The sequence below is a fragment of the Caloenas nicobarica genome, chromosome 3 (assembly GCF_036013445.1).
Source record: "Caloenas nicobarica isolate bCalNic1 chromosome 3, bCalNic1.hap1, whole genome shotgun sequence".
NCBI lineage: Eukaryota > Metazoa > Chordata > Aves > Columbiformes > Columbidae > Caloenas > Caloenas nicobarica.
Window position 1 is genome coordinate 37,240,524 of NC_088247.1, and position 22,728 is coordinate 37,263,251.

The 22,728-nt window shown below is 36.7% G+C and overlaps 1 protein-coding gene across 5 annotated transcripts in view; it reads right to left on the bottom strand.

Annotated features, from left to right (window-relative positions):
• CEP162 (centrosomal protein 162) overlaps positions 1-22,728 on the bottom strand; it is a 51,647-nt gene that overhangs the window by 20,674 nt on the left and 8,245 nt on the right. For 4 of the 5 annotated variants that reach the window (XR_010605902.1, XM_065630691.1, XM_065630690.1 and 1 more), the window contains exons 5-19: positions 14,885-15,022; positions 14,437-14,623; positions 13,399-13,451; positions 11,023-11,138; positions 10,029-10,059; positions 9,514-9,636; positions 8,666-8,857; positions 8,412-8,493; positions 7,312-7,579; positions 6,179-6,446; positions 4,361-4,503; positions 3,315-3,542; positions 2,503-2,640; positions 1,464-1,576; positions 645-753 (exon numbers count right to left, since the gene is read on the bottom strand). Coding sequence is in view for 4 of the 5 variants with exons in the window: in XM_065630691.1 (XP_065486763.1) it covers positions 645-753; positions 1,464-1,576; positions 2,503-2,640; positions 3,315-3,542; positions 4,361-4,503; positions 6,179-6,446; positions 7,312-7,579; positions 8,412-8,493; positions 8,666-8,857; positions 9,514-9,636; positions 10,029-10,059; positions 11,023-11,138; positions 13,399-13,451; positions 14,437-14,623; positions 14,885-15,022 (2,189 nt within the window). In the remaining variant the exon portion in view is untranslated. Of the gene's footprint in view, positions 1-644; positions 754-1,463; positions 1,577-2,502; positions 2,641-3,314; positions 3,543-4,360; positions 4,504-6,178; positions 6,447-7,311; positions 7,580-8,411; positions 8,494-8,665; positions 8,858-9,513; positions 9,637-10,028; positions 10,060-11,022; positions 11,139-12,979; positions 13,052-13,398; positions 13,452-14,436; positions 14,624-14,884; positions 15,023-22,728 lie in introns of those variants that run through there. The other variant, XM_065630693.1, reaches the window with a different exon arrangement.

The window sequence follows — 22,728 nt, forward strand, 5'->3', positions numbered from 1 at the left end:
TTATCGCAGAAGATCCTCTTATCACATGCCTAACCTGTCTTTGTTGTTGTTGTTGGGTTATTTTCCATCATCATTCATTTTCTTATTTATTCATTTTATTAAAAAAAAAAAGAATGAAGAAGCAGGTTTTAATTTCTAGTCTATCAGAAGAAATATGTATCAGAACAGTCTCCACTTCCAGGAAGCAGAACAACAGAAGTTCCTGAAAACCTTTAATTTTAACACGAAGCTTACTAAATATCCTCCCTCAAAATCACAAGCATCTACAGGACTACAAAAAAAGTTACATGAGTGAACAGCAAATTATTATTTTCATTCTGTTGTTCTTTTCTAGAACTTGGTACAGAGCGGGGATAAACACTCTTCAGGATTTTTCTTATGTGGGAAAGCTACAGAGGTATCACTGCTTTCTGCAAGCTCTGAGTATATTCCAGAATGACATGGCAACATTGCACTTCTTTCAAGTGAATCCGTGTCTTAAGGGATTTCTTCCAGAGTTCACATGATGAGACATTTGTGATACAAAAGTGTGGCAAATAGTAGCATGCTCTGCTACTTTCTTCAGTTACATTATTAGTCTATGGTATGGCTAGTTAAGTGGTTTTTGTAAGAACACATGAAAACCAGTCTTGGTGTATACCTACCTGTGCCGCTCGAAGCTCTGACATCAATTCTGTGAAACTCCAATTTCTGGCTGGTTCAGAATTCTGCACGATCTGTGACTGGATATTATTAGTCTTCGCTATCTTTTCTCTAAACAGTAACAGCAAAAACATTTATGCAATGCAGTGACTTGGTGTACTAATAGTGGCATACTAAAAACGAAACACAACCCTCCCCCAAATGGTACTACAACATCAATCTGTGCAGACTTAAAGAAGCAACTATGCAGGACAGCTTTCTACAAAAAAAATACACCTCACCTTTCGCAAACTTGTTTGTTGAGACTACACGAGGGAGGGAAACAAAACCTACTCTGCCTCAGTGCAACTCATCTATGGCAGGAATTTGTAAATTAGGAATACACACAATTGCTAGGTTTTTTTCCTCTTTACTAGTATAGTATATATCTAGTATAGTATATATCTAATTGTTCTTCCACTATGGGGATCTCTTGTGGCCTCTGATCTACCCTGTACCTTTGACGCGTGAGCAGAGACATAATACCAGAACAAGTGTAGCATGCATTACACTCTGCTATGAGTAAGAATACTTGAATTTTAGCATTGAAATAGTCCCCAAATGAAAGACTCTAGTCTTCCCACAGGTCTGCAAGAACACTAAGAATTAAATGCCCATTATCAACATAAACCAATACTCAAAAAAAAAGAGTCAAAACCATAAACCCAAGAAACACTGGAAAACATGCATCCGACAGACTCCACAGTGATTATTCATAAATAAAAATAATAAACACAGCTGAAAACTCCAGAGATTTTAGGTTAGTGTTTAAATAAGCCTACCTCAATGCTATTAATTCAGACATTAAACACTGATTCTCCTTATACATTCGTTCCTCATTTTTTTTGTTTTCAATCTGTAGCTCTTTCATTTGTTTGTATAACCTCTCATTTTCCTAAGATGAGACAGACAAAGAATGTTAATAAATTTCCATTTTATCCAGTTCAAAACCAACGGTCTATGATGTGCATAGTTTGCCTACTGAAAAAGCGGAAGCAAACACTAAATGTTTTATTACTAAGTTCCTAAAATAGATATCTACTTTCATGATAGCTTTATGCTAAAGTAGTATACAGCAGTATTGAATCTTGGCCAAGTGTCTGCTCACTCTGGAGAACCCAAGCCAGTTCCTCTGCAAAGCTACCCCAACTATATTCTAAAAGCACCTACATGGGTTGCGCGCTGACGGATCAGAGCACAGCCTGCCCAAGCTCCAGTCCCACGAACACCAACCATCCCCGATTCGGGATGTTCACAGCCAGATTGGCAAGACATCTGACCAATACTCAGAAATGCTGCTGCGCACCAGCTGGGAGCTGGTTAAACTAATTTATTCGATTCTACAGCTGCAAGTATTCAAAAGAATTATTAAGCTTGGATTATCTATTTCTCCACTTAGACTAAGTAATAAAAATCAGGCACACTTATAAGGTTTTGTTGAAATCAACTGCTCAGATCCCATGAAAAACATCTTAAAACCAGAACCCTCTAGATTTCTGATATTGCTTAAAAATGCTTGTTTTCTACTGCATTTGGGGCAAAAAGTTTGTAGTTCTCTACTGGCCATAAAGTATTTTCCCAGTTCTCAACTGACAAGTCAGCATATTTTTACAATTTATAATGGTTACATGGAATCGTGGAAAAACTTTGCCTAAACTACATGTATGAAATACCTTTAAAAAGTGCAATACATGTTTGCCCTTCACACCTAAATTGCACTCACTTTTTGGATAGCAAGATAACTGTTTTCAACAGAAAAGTAGCATCCATTAAACAATTTTCTTTCTGAAACTGGTTAGAACACAGTTCTGTGTGGTATACCTGTTGGTAACCTTGAATAATGACCTCTTGATCTTCAATTTCTTTTCGTATTTGTGCCAGTTTTTCTTCAGTGACAGGAACTGTTGCTGTATGATGGGTCCATCTCTTTTCTTGAGTCAGTTCTTCCATACTTCTCAACTTTCAGAAAGAAAAAGACACACAATTAATAAGAACATTTTGTTAGCAATATGGAACTCTCTACAAGACTACACTTTTATAATAGAAATAGGCCAGGCTTTTCATTAAATATGAAAGCACACCAATGAGCCAATCTTATTTTTGGAGTTTTACAGAAGCATTACAAACCAGGTGCAAAGTATAAAAAGTTTGGGAAAAGTTAACAAAGTTTTAGCCTCTTCTATTCTTGTGTATCTAGACAGGAGGGTATAGTGGAATAACCGTGGGAATATGCCATATAGACAAAACACAACATTGAAAAATGCATCCAAAAAATAAACAATATCTCATCACATAGTACTTATTATCTACATAACAACTGGCATCTGCTAATATCTTTTTTTTTTTTTTTTTACATAAAAGTGAGTCAAATCTTTGCAAAAAACCTGCTGCAGAACTTTCAAAATAGAAAACTAAAGGAACTTGGGATAACATAGTTTATCTCTGTAGAAAAAAAAAAAATAATGTCTTATGGGCAATAAATGTAATAGTGGGTACGCATTTACAAACTAGCAGCACGTGTGTAAATCTGAGTTTTCTGCTCATTAACAATTTATGTAAAATAACATTAATTCAAGTTTCAGAAGCAATGTTTCTCATGGTCTATAGTAGTGGGATACAAGATGATGAAGTACCTTACTCTGAAGAACGTAATTTTCCTGACCCAATCGAGAAAGCTCTTTTTCATGCTGTGTTTTCAGTTCTACTATCTTTGTCTCTATTTCTTTCTCTTTTTCTGAAACTGTGCTGGTCAGCTGTTGAATCAATTCACGAGCTGTGTTCAGGTCTTCCTCTGCAACTTGCACTCGTTTCAGCAAATATAGCTCTCTACCACAATTTTTCATAGGAGAAAATGATAAATCCTAATGAAGAGAAAAATTCAGCGAAACATTACACCAAGCTGATTGTTTACCAAAAATTCCACTCATCGATTTTATTTAACTGGCTTGTCTGGCTCTTGGCAACCACATAACGCCCTTGAAAAGAAAAGAAACAAACAAAAAAAAACCCAAACAACATTCTAATAGCAAAACATCCTGCATTTACTTTAATGAGCTACTTTATAATTTCCAAAATATGTCTGAGGAAAACAAGCCAAAAAAACAATGAGAAACAAACACCTCTCATACGAGAGCCACTACCTGGCTACTAGAATTATTCTATTATGCATCTGAGTTTTTGAAAAGCAGTAATGACTTAGGTATTCAATTTTTTTTTATACACAGTTTATAAGGAAGAAGGAAAATCTGTCATGGTTCTGCAAATCAAGTCATCTTGGAGAAGTCAGAAGATACTATTAAATATTCAATGCAATGCAAACAGAAAAAAACCTCCAAACAGTTGTACTATTTAACAATCCTAACAGAATACTTCTATGGAAATGTTTTATTTAGAATAAATAATTTCTACCAGAAAATAGCAATTTTTAGAAATTAATAAGTGTTCCAACTTTTAAGTATATAGAACCACCCAAGTAATAGAATTATCCACACAACTGAAAAGCCGTATGATTATACTTGCATATTTTAAAAGCAAAAACTATTATTTGACTTAAGGGAAGTCTTTATTCAAGATTTCAGCATTTGCCAATCTTGTGATAATTATTAAAAGTCTTGGCAAAATAGGTTTGCAAGCCAAGTGATACATACTATAATTGGGAGCATCACTGATTATTACTTACATGTTGGTATTGCCTGCAATAATCCACAGCTTGGTGTCCAAGATTGTTAACAACTGATTGGCCAGACATAATTCCGTTAATGCTCCCCTTTGAAGTTTGTTCATTTGTTGCAGATCTTATTATCCTAGTAGCAAACAAGGCTTCTTCATTTAGGCAGAAAGTAAAATAGAACAAAATTAAATTCAGAATTTACTATGTCCTTCCAAAAAAATCTATTCATGTGATCTACCCCTTAGGCATATAAATTAAGTATTCTACAACCTGAATTGTGAATTAAATGTAGAAGCTTAAGAGCAATGGGACATTATGCAAAATGTTGTAGTTTTTCTTTTAGGAAGGAACTCATGGCAAGATAAAACAAAATCCAGGGGAACAACTGAAACAAGTAGCTGAATAATAAATCCTTCGTGAAACAAGGTTAGCCTCAGTTCTCTGCTCAAGAAGTGGCCAGTTACCTAAGCATACAACATATTTCAAGCTATGGTGAAGACACAGCAATTTGCAAAATGGACTTGACTGCAGACAGCATACAAAGACAGGCAACATCTATCGGTTGCACCAGATAGCAACTTGACTGGAAATTAAAAATCAGGGAAGTTCCCCCTAAAGAGTAACTAACATACATGAAATTATTCACACCTTAGTCTTCTGAAATACAGATGGTAACTACAACTGCCTTTCCAAGTCTGCCTATAGCAACGTAAGCTAAGAGCTCCTGCTTAGGAATGCTATACTTGAAAACAAACTGACAATGTTCATTTTCCAGATTTAATACTTTCTACATTTCTCACACTATCCCCTCACAAAGGTGCTCCCTTGGCACTGATGATTAGGGGATTGCTTGATTCAATGCCATTCTCTCATCCCTGTGAGATTAACTTCTGAAGTCACCTGAAAATGCTGCAGAGAATGGTTATAGCTAGAGAGGGAAGAAGAGGTTTGAACAAGGCCAGTGGCTTCATTTTCTCAGGACTCATCACTCACTTCACCACCTCCACCTGGCTGTACACTCCCTGCTTCCCCAGGGAGCAGCACAGCAATGCACTGAGGAACTAAGGTCCGTTAGTTTGACAGTTGCCACTGAAGCATCTCCCTAAAACGGGCAACATAATCGTAAACTGCTTTTCCTAACACTACTTGCAGGGTTTTTAAAGGCATTACATGTTAGAAGTGTGCTAAAACCTGGGCATCTATATTTTCTCATGTCTCAGAGACAGCAAACATTAGTGCAAAGACACTAAGCTGAATTATCTCAAGAAACTCTTCAGGCTTCACGACAAAAATAAAGAAGTTCAGTCCTTTACTTGCGACTCAGCTTTCACACGACTACACTGGTATTCTCCTTTCCTTAGTGTTACAAGAGACACGAACAGAAAATAGGACTTTCTTGTTAGTGCTTTCTTTGTACTCCAGGAAAGCAAAGATAAATAAAAGCAGCTAAGAATAGAAATTCACATCACACACAGAAGTTAGTGTATCAGCAAATCTTTGCATTTACTGTAATGGAAAATGTAACTTGTAGATACTTATTGCTGAACGCCAGCTTTTTCTTGTTTTGTTCCTACTGATGAACAATAGGTAAGTCTCAAACATAGTGGTGGTATATGTTAGTGGAAATGAAACAAGACTATAGTGCAAAGCTTTATTTAAAAGTCTCCCAGTAACTTCATGCTGATACAGAAAAAACTCAGTACTTAATTGTGTTTGGGTTTAAATTTCGTCTATAACATTTGGAATTTTTTTTCCTCTCCTTAAATATGAGCATGAACAGCAAAGCTCTCTGGCTCTTAAAATACAGATTTCTTATGATAGAATTACCTTTACATCTTGCTCTATCTGCAGGACTTTTGGATTTCACACTGGTCTTTTTGAAAGTTTCTTTTGGTGCTTTCTTTTCATTAGCTGGAAAAGACTGTTTTGAGAGTGAAGCGGGTTTCCCATATCCAGAACTTCTAACCACCCCAGGAGGACCATATGAAGATTTCTTTTTATGTAAAGATGCTGGACTTCTGATGTTCTTGTACGACACTGGTTTAGTTGTCACTGATTCTGATCTCTCATTCTTCAAGGAACAAGACTGAAGAGCCTGTGATAGGGCACATTTGCTTAAAATAAGTTTTAGGCTCTAGTGTGATCTGAAGGTAGCTTTCACTACTAAAAGAACATAGAATCAGTTACCAGAATTACACAGCTGTAGGACTCGGGGCAGAAGGAAAAATTATTTTTAACCAAATTAATAGTATGTAATTTTACACAATGTTTCTGCTCCACAAATATACATAGTTCAAGTATTTTTTACTGGCTCCATTTAGTTGTTCTGGGAAGTTGTATTAAAATGAGAAGATCTGGGATTGTATAAATCTTGTTATGAAATGTTTGAGAGGATTGTGAGAACGTGCAAAACTTGGAGGATGTTAAGAAAAAGGATAAAAACTAGGTGAAGGGAGAGATTACAGTGGATCAGATAGGAACAAGCGTGGGAAACAGGGAAAACAAGATTAAAGAAGCTGGCGACATGACCGGTTTGCTGGTCAGTACCATTGTCTAAGCCCTACATTGATCATTATAGTCTCTCCTATACTCTTATTGAACTATTTCTAGCTGTTCTCTTCTGTAGATACAGTTTGCTCTCTGTTCTGAGCCCCTGTGTGTTTATACAGGCTCCCCTAAAGGGAACACGTGCTCAGACTCGCTACTGGCTTGAGCTGGGGACATGGAACCACAGGAACCTTGTGCCTGTGGGGCTGGGACATGAAGAATCCTGCTGGTCCCAAAATCCACTGAATTTGGCTACCTCTAACAATAGCAATGGTAACATGAAACTTTCAAGATAAACAGCAACAGTCTCTCAATTTCTAAACATCAGAGCATAATCAAATGACAGGCAGTCTAAAAATATATACATTTTAAATGTGTTTCCATATAATAAAAATCTGGTTGATATTACTCACTTGTTTCGTTTTGTTGCCTTTTGGTGAAAGCAGAGAGTCTTGTGCTATTTTTTCTCTTAGTACATCAGGCTGCACTTCACTGGTCTGAATTTCTTTCTCAGTCACCCTCTCAAAGTTATCATCATTCACAGCTGTCTGCAGCAATATGCTCTCTTCTCTGTTAAATTTTTCAAATAAGTTTGTCTCCCAAGCTGTGTTATTCTGGTGCTCTTTAAAGGGTGAGTGGCTGAAGAGGTCATTTGCTGTGCTGCCTACTAGTTTCATAGGACTACAAGAGAAAGGAATAACATCATATATAGTAAGACTTTTGCTTTTTGCTTTTCTATCACTCTGGAAAGAGTGGGCCATTTTTCCTTTAGGTACCAGCTGTAAGGACTGCTTGAATTTGAAAGAGCCACTAGGCTCCTTTTAAGAACAACTTTGCAGATTTAATTATACAGATTAACTCCCACTCTGTGGGAAAAGAGCCATTTCCCAGCGGTGACTGTTTTGAGGAGGTACCAAACTTGGCTACAAAATGAACACCCGCAAGCATGCAATTAATGCTATTAAAACAATGAATGGTAATTTCTGCTGGGTGCAGCTACACAGTGAGTTCCCAAAAGTCATTTGCTAAGCATAACCTATTTCTGACAGGTCCAGGGCCTGTGCTTTCTCTGTTAGACACAACAGTTGGAGCAAACTAGAAGGAGGTATGGAGCACAGGTTAGTAAGAATCACAAGATTAAGCAGAATAAGAGGATTTGATCTCAGATTACGGAGGCTGAGTTGAAATCTGAGTTGGGGGACAGGAAAGAGTAGAAGACTGGGAAGGCAGAGATCTAGCTGTGGCAGCTGTGAGAGTGAGGAACACTCCTCCAAATGATTTGGCAAACATTGCTGCTTATCACTCAGACAAAGTTTGGGAATCCCTAGTCTAAACCAATTAACCCTGTATATTCATTTTACAATTCACCGCAGATGCCATAATGCCAGTGCAAGTCATAATGAAATTTCAGAATTAGGGAAAAGACAGATGAGTTATTTACCAAGTTGTTTTTCACAAATAGTTAAGGTACTTCAGTTATTGCAATTCTTAAAATGCATTCTGAAATAAGTACCTTTCAGGCTCCACATCAAAACTTCTGACATTACATGAATGCCCTTTAATTGGTTTCATCAATTCTTCCACAGTAGGTAAGTCTAATTAGTGCAAAATAGTAAAAAAAAAAATGAAGAAACAACATTAAAAAACTTAGAAAAAATATTTGTAAAAAGGACAACATTTAAAAATGTTTCATAAAGTATTAAAGATATTACTAGTTCACTCATTTTACATGCTTGTACAGTACGTGCCTTCCTTTGAGGTATTTACCTGATTCAATAGTTGACATGTTTTTTGGATAGATGTCATTATTTTGTGAAGCACCTTGCACTAAGCATTCTGAGACTGCCATTGCAGAATCCTGCAATTTTTGTTCATCAGTGTCTCCCAAAGACTGATCGATATGGTGGTACGCTTGGTGTAGCGCTTCGATATCACTGGTGGTTTGTCCATAGGAAGTACCTGTGAAAAATGCAGGCTCATAAGAGATAATACAGGATTTTCTGTTCTGGGAAACATCCCACTGGAGCCTGTGTTTCAGTTACTAGCTTGGTCTGTTATGTGGTGAGAACAGTGATTTCAATTACGAAAAAAAAAAAATCTCATTTTTACTATAAACAGTTGCCAAGTTAATTAGTACATACTAAATAGTCTCATCTGCAGTTTGCATGCCTCTCCACCCCCCTCCCTTGCCTCAATATCAATACTGAAACTAACAGCATATGTAATATAACCATTTTAACAGATGCCATCAGAGCCGTACTTTGGATATAAGTGGCATACACTGTGATACAAAATTTGATAAGAAAATGTATAATTGTGTTCAATGCTGTCAAAGAATTTTAGCTATGATGAACAACAAAAGAAGAGGGTATTTAAAATCAAACTGCAATGTCAAAAGCGGCTTTACAGTTACCAAGTGTAAAAAGGTGTCTTTAGCAGAAACATTACTTTTTCCCTGAGATATTTCCTCCTCCTTTCAAGATTTGTTACTAATAGCCATGTTCAGTGATAACCTAAGAACAAATGAAGACATCAGAGGCACCTGTTCTACTAAAGAAAGATTTGGGTGTTTGGGTTTTGTTGTGTGTTTTGTTTTGTTTTACAGCAACCCTTACCTGCTTCATTAATTTCAATTCCAGTAACTTCTTCAGGTAGATCATGTTCACCTAGAGCTACATTTGATGTTTCAACAGCCTTTTGAATTTCTGTAGTTGAGTCTTGTGAATCAAGTAATACAACTAAAACCAAGAAGGTAAATGTTAAAGAAAACATAACTCTCTTATTTATACTCTGTTTACACTGAAATTAGAAGTATACTGAAGCTTACTTTGATGTACTAAACATGCAAAAAATGCTATATAGATTATTCTAATGACATTAATGGTAAACTGATTAACTCTGGTTGCAAGCACCAAAATCTGAGAGCTGACTAGATGTAGTAAAATAAAATATGACATTGAAAATCACTTTGTAGTGCTAACAGGTATATTAATTTTTAACCATTTCCATCCAGACTTTCAGTAGAACACAGTAAAATCAGATGAAAAACATCGAAGTAGTAAAAATCGGGTAAAAAAGTTTCAGAAAGTTACATTTAGTATTATCCTACTGAGCAAAGCTTATATTTTACCTTTAGCTAGCATGCCAGCATTTGCTTCTTCCTAACAAAAATAAAGAAAAAACAATATTACTTTTTGAATTTCAGGGAAAAAACCCCACCACATCTGGATGAACTTTAAAAGTTGGTTCAAAACCTAAGAACAGTTCTTAGAACTATGAACTAAGCACTTCTTGGTGCTTCAAGAATGTGCATTTCTCTAAAACTCTCCTTAGGATGCCAAAAGGTCCTCAACATCCTGTACTCTATGAACTCTCTCACAAGTGATTGAGAACTAAGTGCTACTCTGCATAAATGGAACCTCCCTGGTTCTCTTATAATTTGACAAAAGAAAATAATGTAGCAGCAAGTACATTACACTTCAGTTCTATTTGTTCTTTTTTCAGACATTTATTTTAAATATTATCCTAATAAACTTATTTTAAAAGAATTTTTTAAAAACATTTATCTATTATAGATTGACACGTGGTGCTCTATGGACTCCTTTCGTAAAAAAGCAAATCGGAAGGTGTGGTCCAGGAATGCATCTGCTGTGTTCCAGCCACATGTGCTCCACATCCAAATCCCTGACTAAGCTACATGACAGTAACATCCCCAACACTCATGCAGAGTAGATTTTTGGTCCTCTGTCCAAAGTGCTCCTCTGTACAGAACTACCCCACTCAGTCGGTGTCATCTGCTACTGTAGACATCACCTTAATAGCTCCAAGTGAGAGATTAATCACTACCCGTTCTGTGGCTGAGGCTCCAACCAGAGCTCATCATTTGTACACTCCACAGCTTTTAATTCAAAGGAGTAAGCAGGAAACTGTGTAGAGAACTTAATCCTTTCAGTTGATTTATCACAGGAAAGCGTATACCCTTAATCGAACAATATAGTTCCAAGACCACTATATTATTTTCTTTCAGACAGTACATATCATATAAAGGTTTACTATATTTACAGTTACCCATTGCAGAGCTTTTAGAATTCATGCAAGTCAGATAAATGTTTAGTAAGTCATACCTGTTCTTGAGGACCTAAATCAACTCCTGACATGATGTTTTGATTCACCTGACTTCCCTCAGTTTTCAAGACAGGATTATCATCTGTTTCTTCTTCAAAATCTTCACTGTAGCTGCCTGAAAAGTAAAATAAATATCAAATAGAATGAATATTCAAGGAAAATCAAACAGTAAGAGAAAGCTATTTCCTCTTCCCCAATCTCCTAAGAACAGCTACTGCCACTATTACTCCTCTCACAAAAGCAACAGAAAGGTTGAGAGACTGGGTGAGGTACTAGAACTACAGTAAAAGTCACACGTAATCTCTTTAAATTCAAATGAAGTTTGTCTTATTATCAGATATACCTTACCTCTGTCTCCTTAAGGTGTACTTGAATTGACCCCTTTTATTCAATCACTTTCTCTCACTTAGGGGTGAAATGATGCAATTTTCCCCAGTAGACAAAGTACTCTGTACATCCACCTTGACAACTCCAGCAGTTTTTGGGCTCAGAATCTGTAATTCTGCTTCCTCTAACCTGCTTTGGTGGCTCAACAGCCAGCCTCAAGAGTAAGCATCATTGTGTGTCAGAGAACGAATTTTACAAGCCAAATGCTTTTCCATCAGCTACCCGGATCCTTCCACAAGTTCTCAGTCCCTGTTGCTGTATCTCCCCTACTCAGCCCCTGTGGCTCCAGGATTCAGTGGCTGCATCATCCGTATCCCTTAAATCAGGGATGTCAAACTCATTTTCACCGGGGGCCATAACAGTCTCGCGGTTGCCCTCCAAGGGCCAAACGTAATTTTAGAACTGTATAAATGTAACTACTCCTACATTCATAGTCCTAAAATTACATTCGGCCCTTGGAGGGCAACCGTGAGGCTGATGTGGCCCCCAGTGAAAATGAGTTTGACACCCCTGCCTTAAATGTAGCAGCATTGCAAACCCCTGGTTTATAATGTGTTCTTTCTAACTCATATGTAAAAGACACTCTGTGGAAAGTAACTATATGAGCATTCTCTTTGTTTTTGGACCATGAAAAATCTCATGAGCTGAAAACAGCTCTCTCATACTGACTTAAGGCATACAGGATGCTTACAGCATCCCTGTACATGTGTTATCCACAATTTATTTTGTTATTTCATGGCAAAGACTAAATCGAACCATGCAAAACACAGAGATTGTTCATTCCAGGTATTCCATAGAAACGGTTTTCCTAAAAAAAAGAGGTATCAATTTCATAAAACTGACCATAATAATCAAGTAATTTCAACTTTCCCATCCACAAAAAGGCTACCAAATTGTTGTAGCATTTCTGCTGCAACTATCATGGTCTCTTGCAATCTACAGACTAATCAACCTTGCAAGGAGAAAAGATTGCCTGTGATTAAGGTTTACAAATACAGCCTTTTTATATTTGGGAAGTTCAAGCCTGACAACAGTACTTCTCAACAGTTCAGCTAAATATATAAATTTGAACACACAATCTTTGATTAAATTACAGGAATACACTCTATTACATGTTAGCAATGAAGAGTGAAACAAAAGAGATGACAAGTGAAAGACAAATGCCATGGAAATTCAGGAAAGTGATCAGGTAAGAGTAATACTGCTGATTACAGAGATCAAACTCAGGTATGAAAAGATATACAGATGACAGTTGAGATGTCAGAGTAACTCGAACATTAAGATGTATTTCAGTATCAGGGTCATCTTTTTCTTCAGTTTTTGATTGACAGTTGCTTGGGGTTTTTTTTGCTGTTCTTCTTTTAGGTATCGGTGACAATAGATTAAAAATCCACTTCAAAACAAAAAAGCACAAACTAAAAGCAAACCCCTGAAACCCTCTGTCTGAACAACAGCTGCAGCATTGTAATGCAAAGGCAGATGTAAAGGCCAATGTGAGAACTACAGATAACTGCAAATCATTCATATGAAAATTACATTGGCTTTCAGATAAATAAAAGCTTTACCTACAATGGTCAGGGTGATACGGGAACAGAAGTTAATTGGTTTCCATGTTCCTCAGAACAAAAAAGTTCAGTGAGGATGCTGGGCTGTCTTCTGAATCTGAAACCTAGAAAGAGTCAAATTTCCTGACAAGCTCCGAAGGCAACACGGAGAATAGAACAAGCCACGAGACTGTATTACAACTTTCTCTTTCTAGATCTTGAACTTACATCCCACTACTAACAGGAAGATCCTGCACTACCCTCTGACACCCTGCTGTGACATTTTCTGAAGACTTTGCATTTGAACTGGAGCACTAATCCACAGCTCTCATTTCTGTTATTCTGTTTAATGAGGTTCTTACAATTCTTAGGGTACACACAGAAAAAAACCAAAAAACAAAACCCAAGAATTTTTAAGTTAACAATTTAGAAAGAAGGTATTACCAGATTTCTCTTCATGTGTGGATTCTTCTTTGCCTTTTTCAGTTTTTTCATTTCTGAGAAACAAAATGAAAATTTTACTCTCTTCTTAGACAGCAGAAATAGAGGTTTTTTTCTCTAATTCCAAACTTTGATACTTCTTGCAATTTGCAATAAAATTAAGAATGTGGATTTGTCCATCATATCAAATCATAGGTAAGAAAGGTGGATAAATATTTATTTTAGTAATTGCTGACATTTAAGTTTTTACAACTCTCCATGGTTAAAATTCTCAATCTAACTCTTAAATCACTCCCTTTCTGCATTTCCTCTGCATTTCCTCCCTCCTGCATTTGCTTCTAAAAGAAATTTTTATCATCAGGTTTGCTTCCTGTTCTGACCTTCCCATTCTGCAATAAAAAACCCCAACCAAACAAAACCCCAATATCTCTCCTTTGTTTCCCTTTTTCCTGTAAAGTTAATGTTTTGTCCTTACCTAAAACTTTCCAGAATTCTGACCCTCCAACTGTTTTCATATTGGAAGTTTCCTTTGCACTCAGCATTTTTAGCAACAGCAGCCTGAATTGCCCCATTTTTCTCACATATATTTGAGCTTATTTTCACACAACTGATCATACATGGATTGCCTTAGTCTCTGGAGATTTTGTATCTTTCCTCTCGAATCCTTTGAAACATCATGTCCAAGGAGACACAGAATCTTTCCTGATCTACTTCCGTGTCATCATCCACTGTTAACTTTTCATTTAGTTACACTTTACAATTAAGAACGTTAAATCAACTTGTAACTATTGGGTTATGCACAAGAGTGTGTAGCTATGTCCACTCATTACCAAGTCATGCTCTCACATTATTCCTTTATTTATTAAACTCACTTGAGTCCCAAAACCCAAACCAATCAATCAAACCACAACAAACAAACAAAAAACTGACTGAAATCATCCAGGAACTTGTCCAACAAAATTTCAGTGGCCATGGTGTTCAGATACCCACGTCACATGTGACCAGTAATATAGTCCATAACTTTTCTTCCCTCTAAATTACCGTACAAATGGCGCTAGTAATACAGAATCATGGGAATCCAGGTCTTTATTTAGTCTTGAATAATCAATAGTAGAGGAAGCTTCTTGTTCAAGTTTGGCAAAGAAAATTTCTTTTTCTTCTTGCTCTTCCAAGGTATCCAATCCAACTCCCACAACACTTTGATTAGGCCCAGAAGCTAAAACCGAATCTAAATTTCAAAACAAAGAATAAACTAATTGTGTCTGTGCTGTATGTCCACATATGATAGTCATAATAGTTAACAACAACTATGGACAGATGCACAAAATATTAACAGTATCAAATAATCATAAGCTAGTACCAAGATCCTTCAGCTCATGAGATGCAGCTGACAGAAGCGAAGAATCCTGACTTGCAATGAATTAGTTTGTAATTATAGTTTATATAGATCTAGCTAACTTCATTAAATGGCTGCACTCTCAGTTCTCACCATTTATCTCCAGGCTGTCTCTACTTAAGGAGACAACAATCTCATTACTTTTCTGAAGCTGCATCTTCTCATCAGTTTCCCCTGTAGGCTGTGAAGTGTTCTGTATCTTGACAAAGTTTCCAGTGGCTCCAAGCATTCCTAGGAAAAAAGAGTTGCAATATTCTTGACTATCATCTAAAAGCTATTCGTATGACACTTCAGTCTTTTAATCATCTTCCAGAACCACCAATTATAACCCCATATTGCAACGGTAAAGACACCGTCTCACAAATCACATCTATTTAAATGGTTTCTATTATGAGATCTGTAAATCTTGTTTAACTACAATTAATTAGTCTATTACATACATTTTATTACCATCCTTCATATTTGAACACAAACTTATAGTTCAGCGCAGGGCAAATACAACAACTATAAAAACTGACTCCTTATGAAGGACAATGACACACACAAACCCTGTACATTTCTTTGCTAAAAGGCTATTAATTTTGTTTCATCTACTATGTACAGACTTTTCAAAATTGTAGCCATTGGCCCAGGAGTTCCTTTTCATTTGTTGCAAATTAAATGCTTTAAGGAAAAAAATGTGATGAACACCCAGTTCTTCCATTCTGTATGTTTATGCAACCACAACATGCAGTTGCTCTCCTTACTGTAATTTCATTTTTGTGAGGGTTCAACATAACCTTACCAACTTTGTGCGTGAATTCTACTCTCAGACAGAATGCTGCCTTATCTACTTCCTTATGGAAAGCCAAAAGCCAAATATTGCAGTACATTACTAGTTAAAAAGCAATACCTGCCCCTAACACACATACATTTATACTTAGATTCTTTAGAGGTTCTCTTAGGAGAAAGGCTAGGAGAAAAGCTGTTTGTGCATTTTATCCAATGACATATTAAATGATGTAACAGTTCTCACGGAAGGGAACAGTAACCACGTCCATCTTTTCTAACACACATCTCCAGTTGGTAAAACAAACTCAGAATTTTGTGTTCTGTCTGACCAAATGATTTAGACTGTAGCTGTATCCTTGTACTGAACATACTAGGAGGGGTGAAGCTCAAATCCTGCTGGTAGGAGACTGCAGGAGATCTGTACTTTAATAACCCTTCCAATCAAGAAGACTAAACCCGTCTTCCACACGCTGATCAAGTGCTTCAACTCTTGGCTGTCATTTTGTCCTCTATACAGGTCCAGCCAAGTCTGTTTTAAGAAATGCCACACTTGCCTCTGTCATAACAAAGGAGAATCCTCTCCCCAGCACGGGGAAGGAAGAGTCCCAACACCTTTTCCTTCCCTACCGGGCAGCCCTCATAATGTGCATTCAGATTGTAAGAGCCTCCCTTTTCAGAAGTAGAATAGGGTTTTTTTATTGATTTCAATGACAAAGTCCTCTTGCACACTTTATTAGGAGGCTAAGAGCATAAGATCCTACATTTTGGAAATGACTTCAACATTCCCATATCTAACTTCAGCTCCATCCTCAATACAGAGCTGACTTGCCTCCCATGCAACAAATTAATAGCAGAGACATTGACTAAAGGTCAAGCTCCACATGTATACAAACTTTATGCCTAAATAAATAATTTTTTGCTACTACATTGAAAAGTATAAAACAGAAAGCTCAAAATGCTGAACAGAAGTGAAAAAGTACAAACAGTCCATTTCTCTGGTAGCTAAAGTGAGTAATTTAAAGTTATTTACCCGGATGGTGCTCTATTCTAGTTATCAAGACAGCAAAGAGGAGTCTGTTTGCAGCTGGGTCACAAGATTTTTGCAGATCTTTAGATTAACTATAATCTTACCAGACCTTCAACACTGTATTTTTTTTCAATGGGAATATGTTAGCAGAATCAAAGATTAACTGTCACAGTCCTCCTATATAAGATTTACAAGAAAGGAGATTGAAACATACTTCAGTAAAATGACAGAGTGTTTAACAGAAGAAAATTTTAGAGAAAACAATTTTCCTGAGTTGTTTTATTTAAATAATCTCAAACTCAATGAACTTTCTGAACAGACTTACATTGATCTTGAAGGCTTATGCGATTTATGTAAGCTATCTAATAGTTTAAGTATTTTGCCAGTTCAAACCAGACCAGAGCTTTCTTAAAAAAGCACTTCCCATGATAATCTGAAAATCAAATACTGGTTTGCAGCCATTGAGTTTTGCAACTCAGCCACTCACAATTCCCAGACGCACATCCCCAATTACAGGGATACCACTGTTGCTAATGAAGGCAAGAATGTTTTTTTTACTCACCCTACACAATCTGAACTCTGAGAAACATCAAACTTGGAAAAAAAAATCAACTTGGATGTTTCAAGGCCTCTTTTCACTGTGTTGTTTTGGCTGTTTGAACAGTCCTACTGATTTCTGTGGGGCTTGCAAGAGTGATTTATTTTTGGGGGGCATATTTGTTACTTTTCATAAAAAGTTCTTGAAGCAGCTGTTTTCTTGAAGTTCAAAGATTTCACTACCCATATTTTCATGTGCAATATTTTGTAAGGCTAATGATATACAGTATTCTTTTTAAAAGTCCTGCCACTTGAAATCAATTAAAATAAGAACCTGAGTTTCACTTAGAAAAATATTTCTAACCACAACACTTGCACAGAAAAGTTTAAAAACATAAATGAAAAGGACTCAAACTTACAGACAATGACAAAATCTATTTAAAAAGTAACTTCTCCTTGATCTGACCAGGACCGTCAGAATTGAGCCACTTTACCTTTTTAATATCATGTAATATACAGTAAATTTGTTACCCTCAGAATCGTCTGGACTGTCAGAAGTAAGGTTTCCTTCTTCTTTGTTTAAGTACGAATCTTTCTTGTCCTTATGAAATTTTTCCAGCATTTTGAATTTAGACAAAGCCTTGCTGCGAGATGCACTAGAAGAAGGTTTAGGGGGAACTACTTTTAAGTGTACACAAACATTTATAAATTTTTACACATAATGGACAGGGAATAAAGAGAAAGATAAGATGTGAGAATTCAAATTGACACTTCCGAAAAAGTAATGCAGTTTAGTTTCTTGTAGATTGAATTATCTATAATTTTCTAGCTATAACTAAAAATTAAGGTTAACAGTTGTAACTTCTGAGAACAAAATTATTTTTCCTCTCTTTTTTTTTATTTTTTAAGAAGACAAATTCCTTCTTGCTCCATGTATACTTTGCATTCAAATACACTGTTCTAAGAGCTCAATATATCACCTGAGAACAAAGAAAACTAGTAAAACTACTTCAACAGCAGAAGTAGTTTTGTACTACAAGTTTTGAAAGAAAGCATCTGGATCGGTTCAAAGAAAAGTGAAAAAACATAGGTACATAAACGTGGATTATTACTGTCTTGATCACTGTCAGGTGCAAGAACTGCATGTTGTTTGCTCAAAGCCTTGTGAGGACTTGTTTAGCAGCAAATACAACCAAGAGCCTTTCATTCACATTAGCAGAATTCGGTTTTAGATAAGAGTACCTATGCTGGAAACTGTGCTCTCTCATGATAGTTAGATGACAGTCACATTACACACATTATTATACCTCAGGCTAGCCAGGTGCACTGTATTAAACTCTTCCTTGTTCAAATTCTCAGGGTGGAGGGGACTTCTAAATTGGATAATTCACATAAAACTCTTACGTACAGGTCTTTTCAATTTACCTTGATGCAAGAGAGAGCAAGAGTAGCCCAGGGGACCAGGCCAAATACTTCTGCTCTCTAGAAACAGGGCCATGGGGATGTGTGGCCAGAAGCCAACACAACTCGGAAACCCATGATGACTAAAGGAAGCTGGCGAGCATATGGCAGGTACAGTATGGAAAGAGAAATGGTATAAAATCCATTCTGATGCAATGCCTGAGTCTTTTCTTCTCTAAAGTGATGTCCAAGTCCACTAGTGAGGCGTCACTTCTCTAGATTTATATTCTCCAACATTCACTGGAAAACTAAGTGCTTACAGCATGCCTTCTGCTGTAAATAATGCAAACACCTGATACCTTCTAAAACAATAATTTGAAATAACTACCGGAGTCCTCCTATTGCTCACATTCCAAATATTAAGCCTAATTTGAGAAATAGATTCAGTTTGAGTGTTTCTCTCCCAGACCGAGATGCTTTATAGCTATTCTATGCAAATGAGGCTTACGAAAACAGGGCAGCGCGCACGCTCTAGTAAGCTGACACAGGGAAAGGTTCTATAGCCTACATAGCAGATCTCCAACATGATCCAAAGACCAAGTGCCAAATGTTTATTTGTCATGGCTCTCTGAAATTTTATTAATCTGCTTGAATTTAACACCAAAGTCATATTTGAACTAGTACATACAAGTGAATCCCTATTGTCATTTACGCAAAAGTATATAACTCTTAATAATTCTTTGGAGTTTCTCTGCAGATAGCATAAAAAGTGATTTCACATAAAAGGCTGAATCTGAAGTGACATTGACTAAAATAATCCTGCAGATTAAACAATTTAGTTTGTCATTATTACACTAACTGTACTGTTTCCATTCCAGGGGCAGCATGAACTGAGGAGCCTACTGGTCAGCAGAGGGAAAAGAATCACATCAATAGAAAATAAGTAGAATACTTATCTGACTGCAGTGTTTGAAACTAAACAAGTAGAGCAGTGAGCATTAATACTTCTTGAGTATGAAATACAGAAAGCATAAAAGATTTTCTGTTTAATAAACATACTGATTTTTGTTTAGATTTTCAAAGTGATTCCTCCCCCCGCAACAGGCTCACATTCAGTACTGTCTGTCCTAATACATCACTATAGGTAGTGATGTATGATGTAACGACAATTGAGCAAAAATTCACACAGTTATTAGTTTCTTCTGGAAATGACAAATGAAGTAAGTGGCAACTTGCTTTCAGTGAGAACACTATGGTCAAATGGATGATTTGCAAAGGATTTTCTATAGGAAATGCACTAGTAATACAAGGCTGATATTGAATAAATATAACAAAACGTATTTAAACAAATACCAGACTGGGAATCTGAATGAGGACTCTTTTGTTCACTATTTTCCAGTATTTCAGCATGACTTTCCATCAGTTTCTTCTCTTTCCTCAGTTTAACAAATCTTGTTTGAAAATCTTGAAAAGTAAGACAAACAGCAAGGACAGGCAAGCAAGACAGGACTTCTTATTATCCAATTTCTTTTTTACCATTTAAATGACCAAAGCAAGTAGAAAGGACATTAGTTAGAGGTAGGTCTTTAACCTGTCAAATATGTAAGACAGTATCTGAATCATAATTTGCACATTTCAGTTTAAAGCTGAAGAACAAAGAGTTCAAACATGCCTAAAATAATAAGCTGAGTTATTTTAAAATGTACTTTATACTTCTCAACCAAATGACTAGTAATAGTCTATGGTGTTTACCATTAATCTACAAAACCAAGTGCAACCAGGCTATTAGTTTAAATCTCTATTTCCTGGCACTTCTGTTAGAAGATGCCTTGGAAAAAACAATCGGACAACAAATAGATGTATAGCATATATTTAGTCTTCCAGTAATCTCTCTTTCTGTCTTTCAAGAAAGCATGCTATAGATACCGAAGTAACTCAAAATGAAAACCTCAAACTGGAAACAACTTATCAGCTTGGTGCATTACCCAAGCTCATTAGCCAGACTTTGTTAATATAGCGATCTCTCTATACAGTGCCACTCAAACACATCAACTCATACATATGGAGCATGTATTTGTAACGTAGTGCCATACTGTGGGTGGAGGTAAGGGTTATTTACGTAAGTTTAGTTCATGATGACAATAATAATTCTATTAGCTGACAGCCGGTTAATAGAGTCCTATCTGCAACCAATGTGGAGGTTCAAGCCTGGAAAAATACAAAGGAACTCCATAAAATTTCAAAGCATGCCAACATTATACTTCTCAGAAATTAAATTCAGCTTATTTCCATATTTGTTATTATCACGGCTTTATTTTTTTCTCCAGGACAATTATTTTGCTGTTTAAAGCACATTTAATAATCTTACAAAAAGCTACAAATTTAAATCATCATCTTCTCAGCCATCCCGTGCAGTAACTTATATTGCAGTGCTGCTGTGCCTTCATCCATTGTTAATACATCTGAGCAACATACTGTGTAACATACACCTGCTGAAGAATATTTGATCTGGCAAAATTCTATTTGACAAGCATGCAAGACAAACAAAGAGACACGCAGAGGGAAAAAGGAGCAGTTTTAGAAGACTGCCCACGCTGAATTCCTTACAGTCACCTGACCTGTCATTTTAAAACACTGCAAGTAGATCTACATGAACTAAAAACACAGCATAGTTTGTAGTGCGCACACACACTTATAAATCCTCCTTTATGTGTGAGATTCATCATTCTCAGTTACAGACACATAAAAGTTATCTGCTTTTGCAAGTGCAGAGGAAATCTCAGTTTATACTGAAAGTGGCCAAGCTGGCCTCTGCAAACGGGTCTCTTTTGGCTCCGAGTTAACTGCCCTACAACTAGACTCCAGTTAGCAGAATGGCATTCATCATAGCACAGATTGCTTCTGTACGCAGTTCCTAATCTATCAAAGTATATGTTAATACAAGTGCTACCATTTGCAAGCGCCCAGTGCGACAAATATAGCCCTTTCCTCATGGGATGATAAAACCAGGAGCTCTGCTTCGTGCCATAGAGCTGTCCTCTTCTGGCCAAGACAGAACCTGGAAAGCTGTCCACTAAAACTTAAAGGCCTCTCTGCTTGGCAATAATAAAGTACTAGGTGGGATATGGCTTACTGCATATGTCCCACAAGCATGGAATTCTATGCAGAGAGTGGTGACAGAGGTGTAGATGAAATAAAACATAATCTGGCTGACAAAAATGGTGCTTGGGGAAGAATTCAGTGCACGGATCTAGCATATTTGCCCCACATTCTTGTATTCTCAGTTTTACTATTTCCAACTGCCAACACATGTTGGACCTTTGATTCAAAAAGCATTACACACAGATTACTTTCAACTTTCTCCGAAAAAAATCCAGCCCCTCATCAAGAGCATGAATATGAACAGGCTAGCTTCTTCTGCAAGTAAAGAAGATTCCCTTGTTAAAGGAGAAGCTTTTTTTGAAAAAGCTTAAGAAAATCCAACTAACCAAACATAAAAAGTTTACCAGAAATCTCTTTTTCTTTTGTATATCAACCAACCGCAGATCAAGCATGTTTCAGTTCTAATTATTTCTTCTGATTCTGCTTTGCATTGTAGTTAACCCATACAAGCACTGTTCTCTAAAACTTGTAATCGCCCTGCCTTTTAAGTACATATTCCAGTGTTTTTTGGCTTAAGTAGCATGAGAAGCACCAAAGTGCTTTATGGGTTGCCTCAAGCAGCTCTGAAAAACCATGGAAAAATGCTGAACTTCTGAAGCCACCTGAAAATTTTCTTTGATAGTAGTAGAGGTCATGCTAACCGCTTGGTTCTCACACTCTGACCAGCAAGAACACTCCGTCTTTCCATTTTTTTAAAACCTGTAAGGAAATCACAGTATCTCATAACTACCTGAGAAGAACTCTCTCATATCCAAGTTTTCCAGCAACATCTTAAAAGGCCGGGGTAGATATGCAGTCCAAACAACATCTGTAGGGTTATGCCTAAATGGCACAGCTGCTGACTCAAATTTGACTCATAACTATGACAACACTGACAGGACAGGGCTATGCTCAAAATTGGAGACTACCAGCAGTATCTTAACTGTGTCACATTAAAAAAATTATTTCTGGATCTTTCTGTTGAGCTCCAGTTTCAAGGCATACAAATCATGACAACAAGAAGCCACCAACTACTACAAGAAACAAGAGGCAATCACCC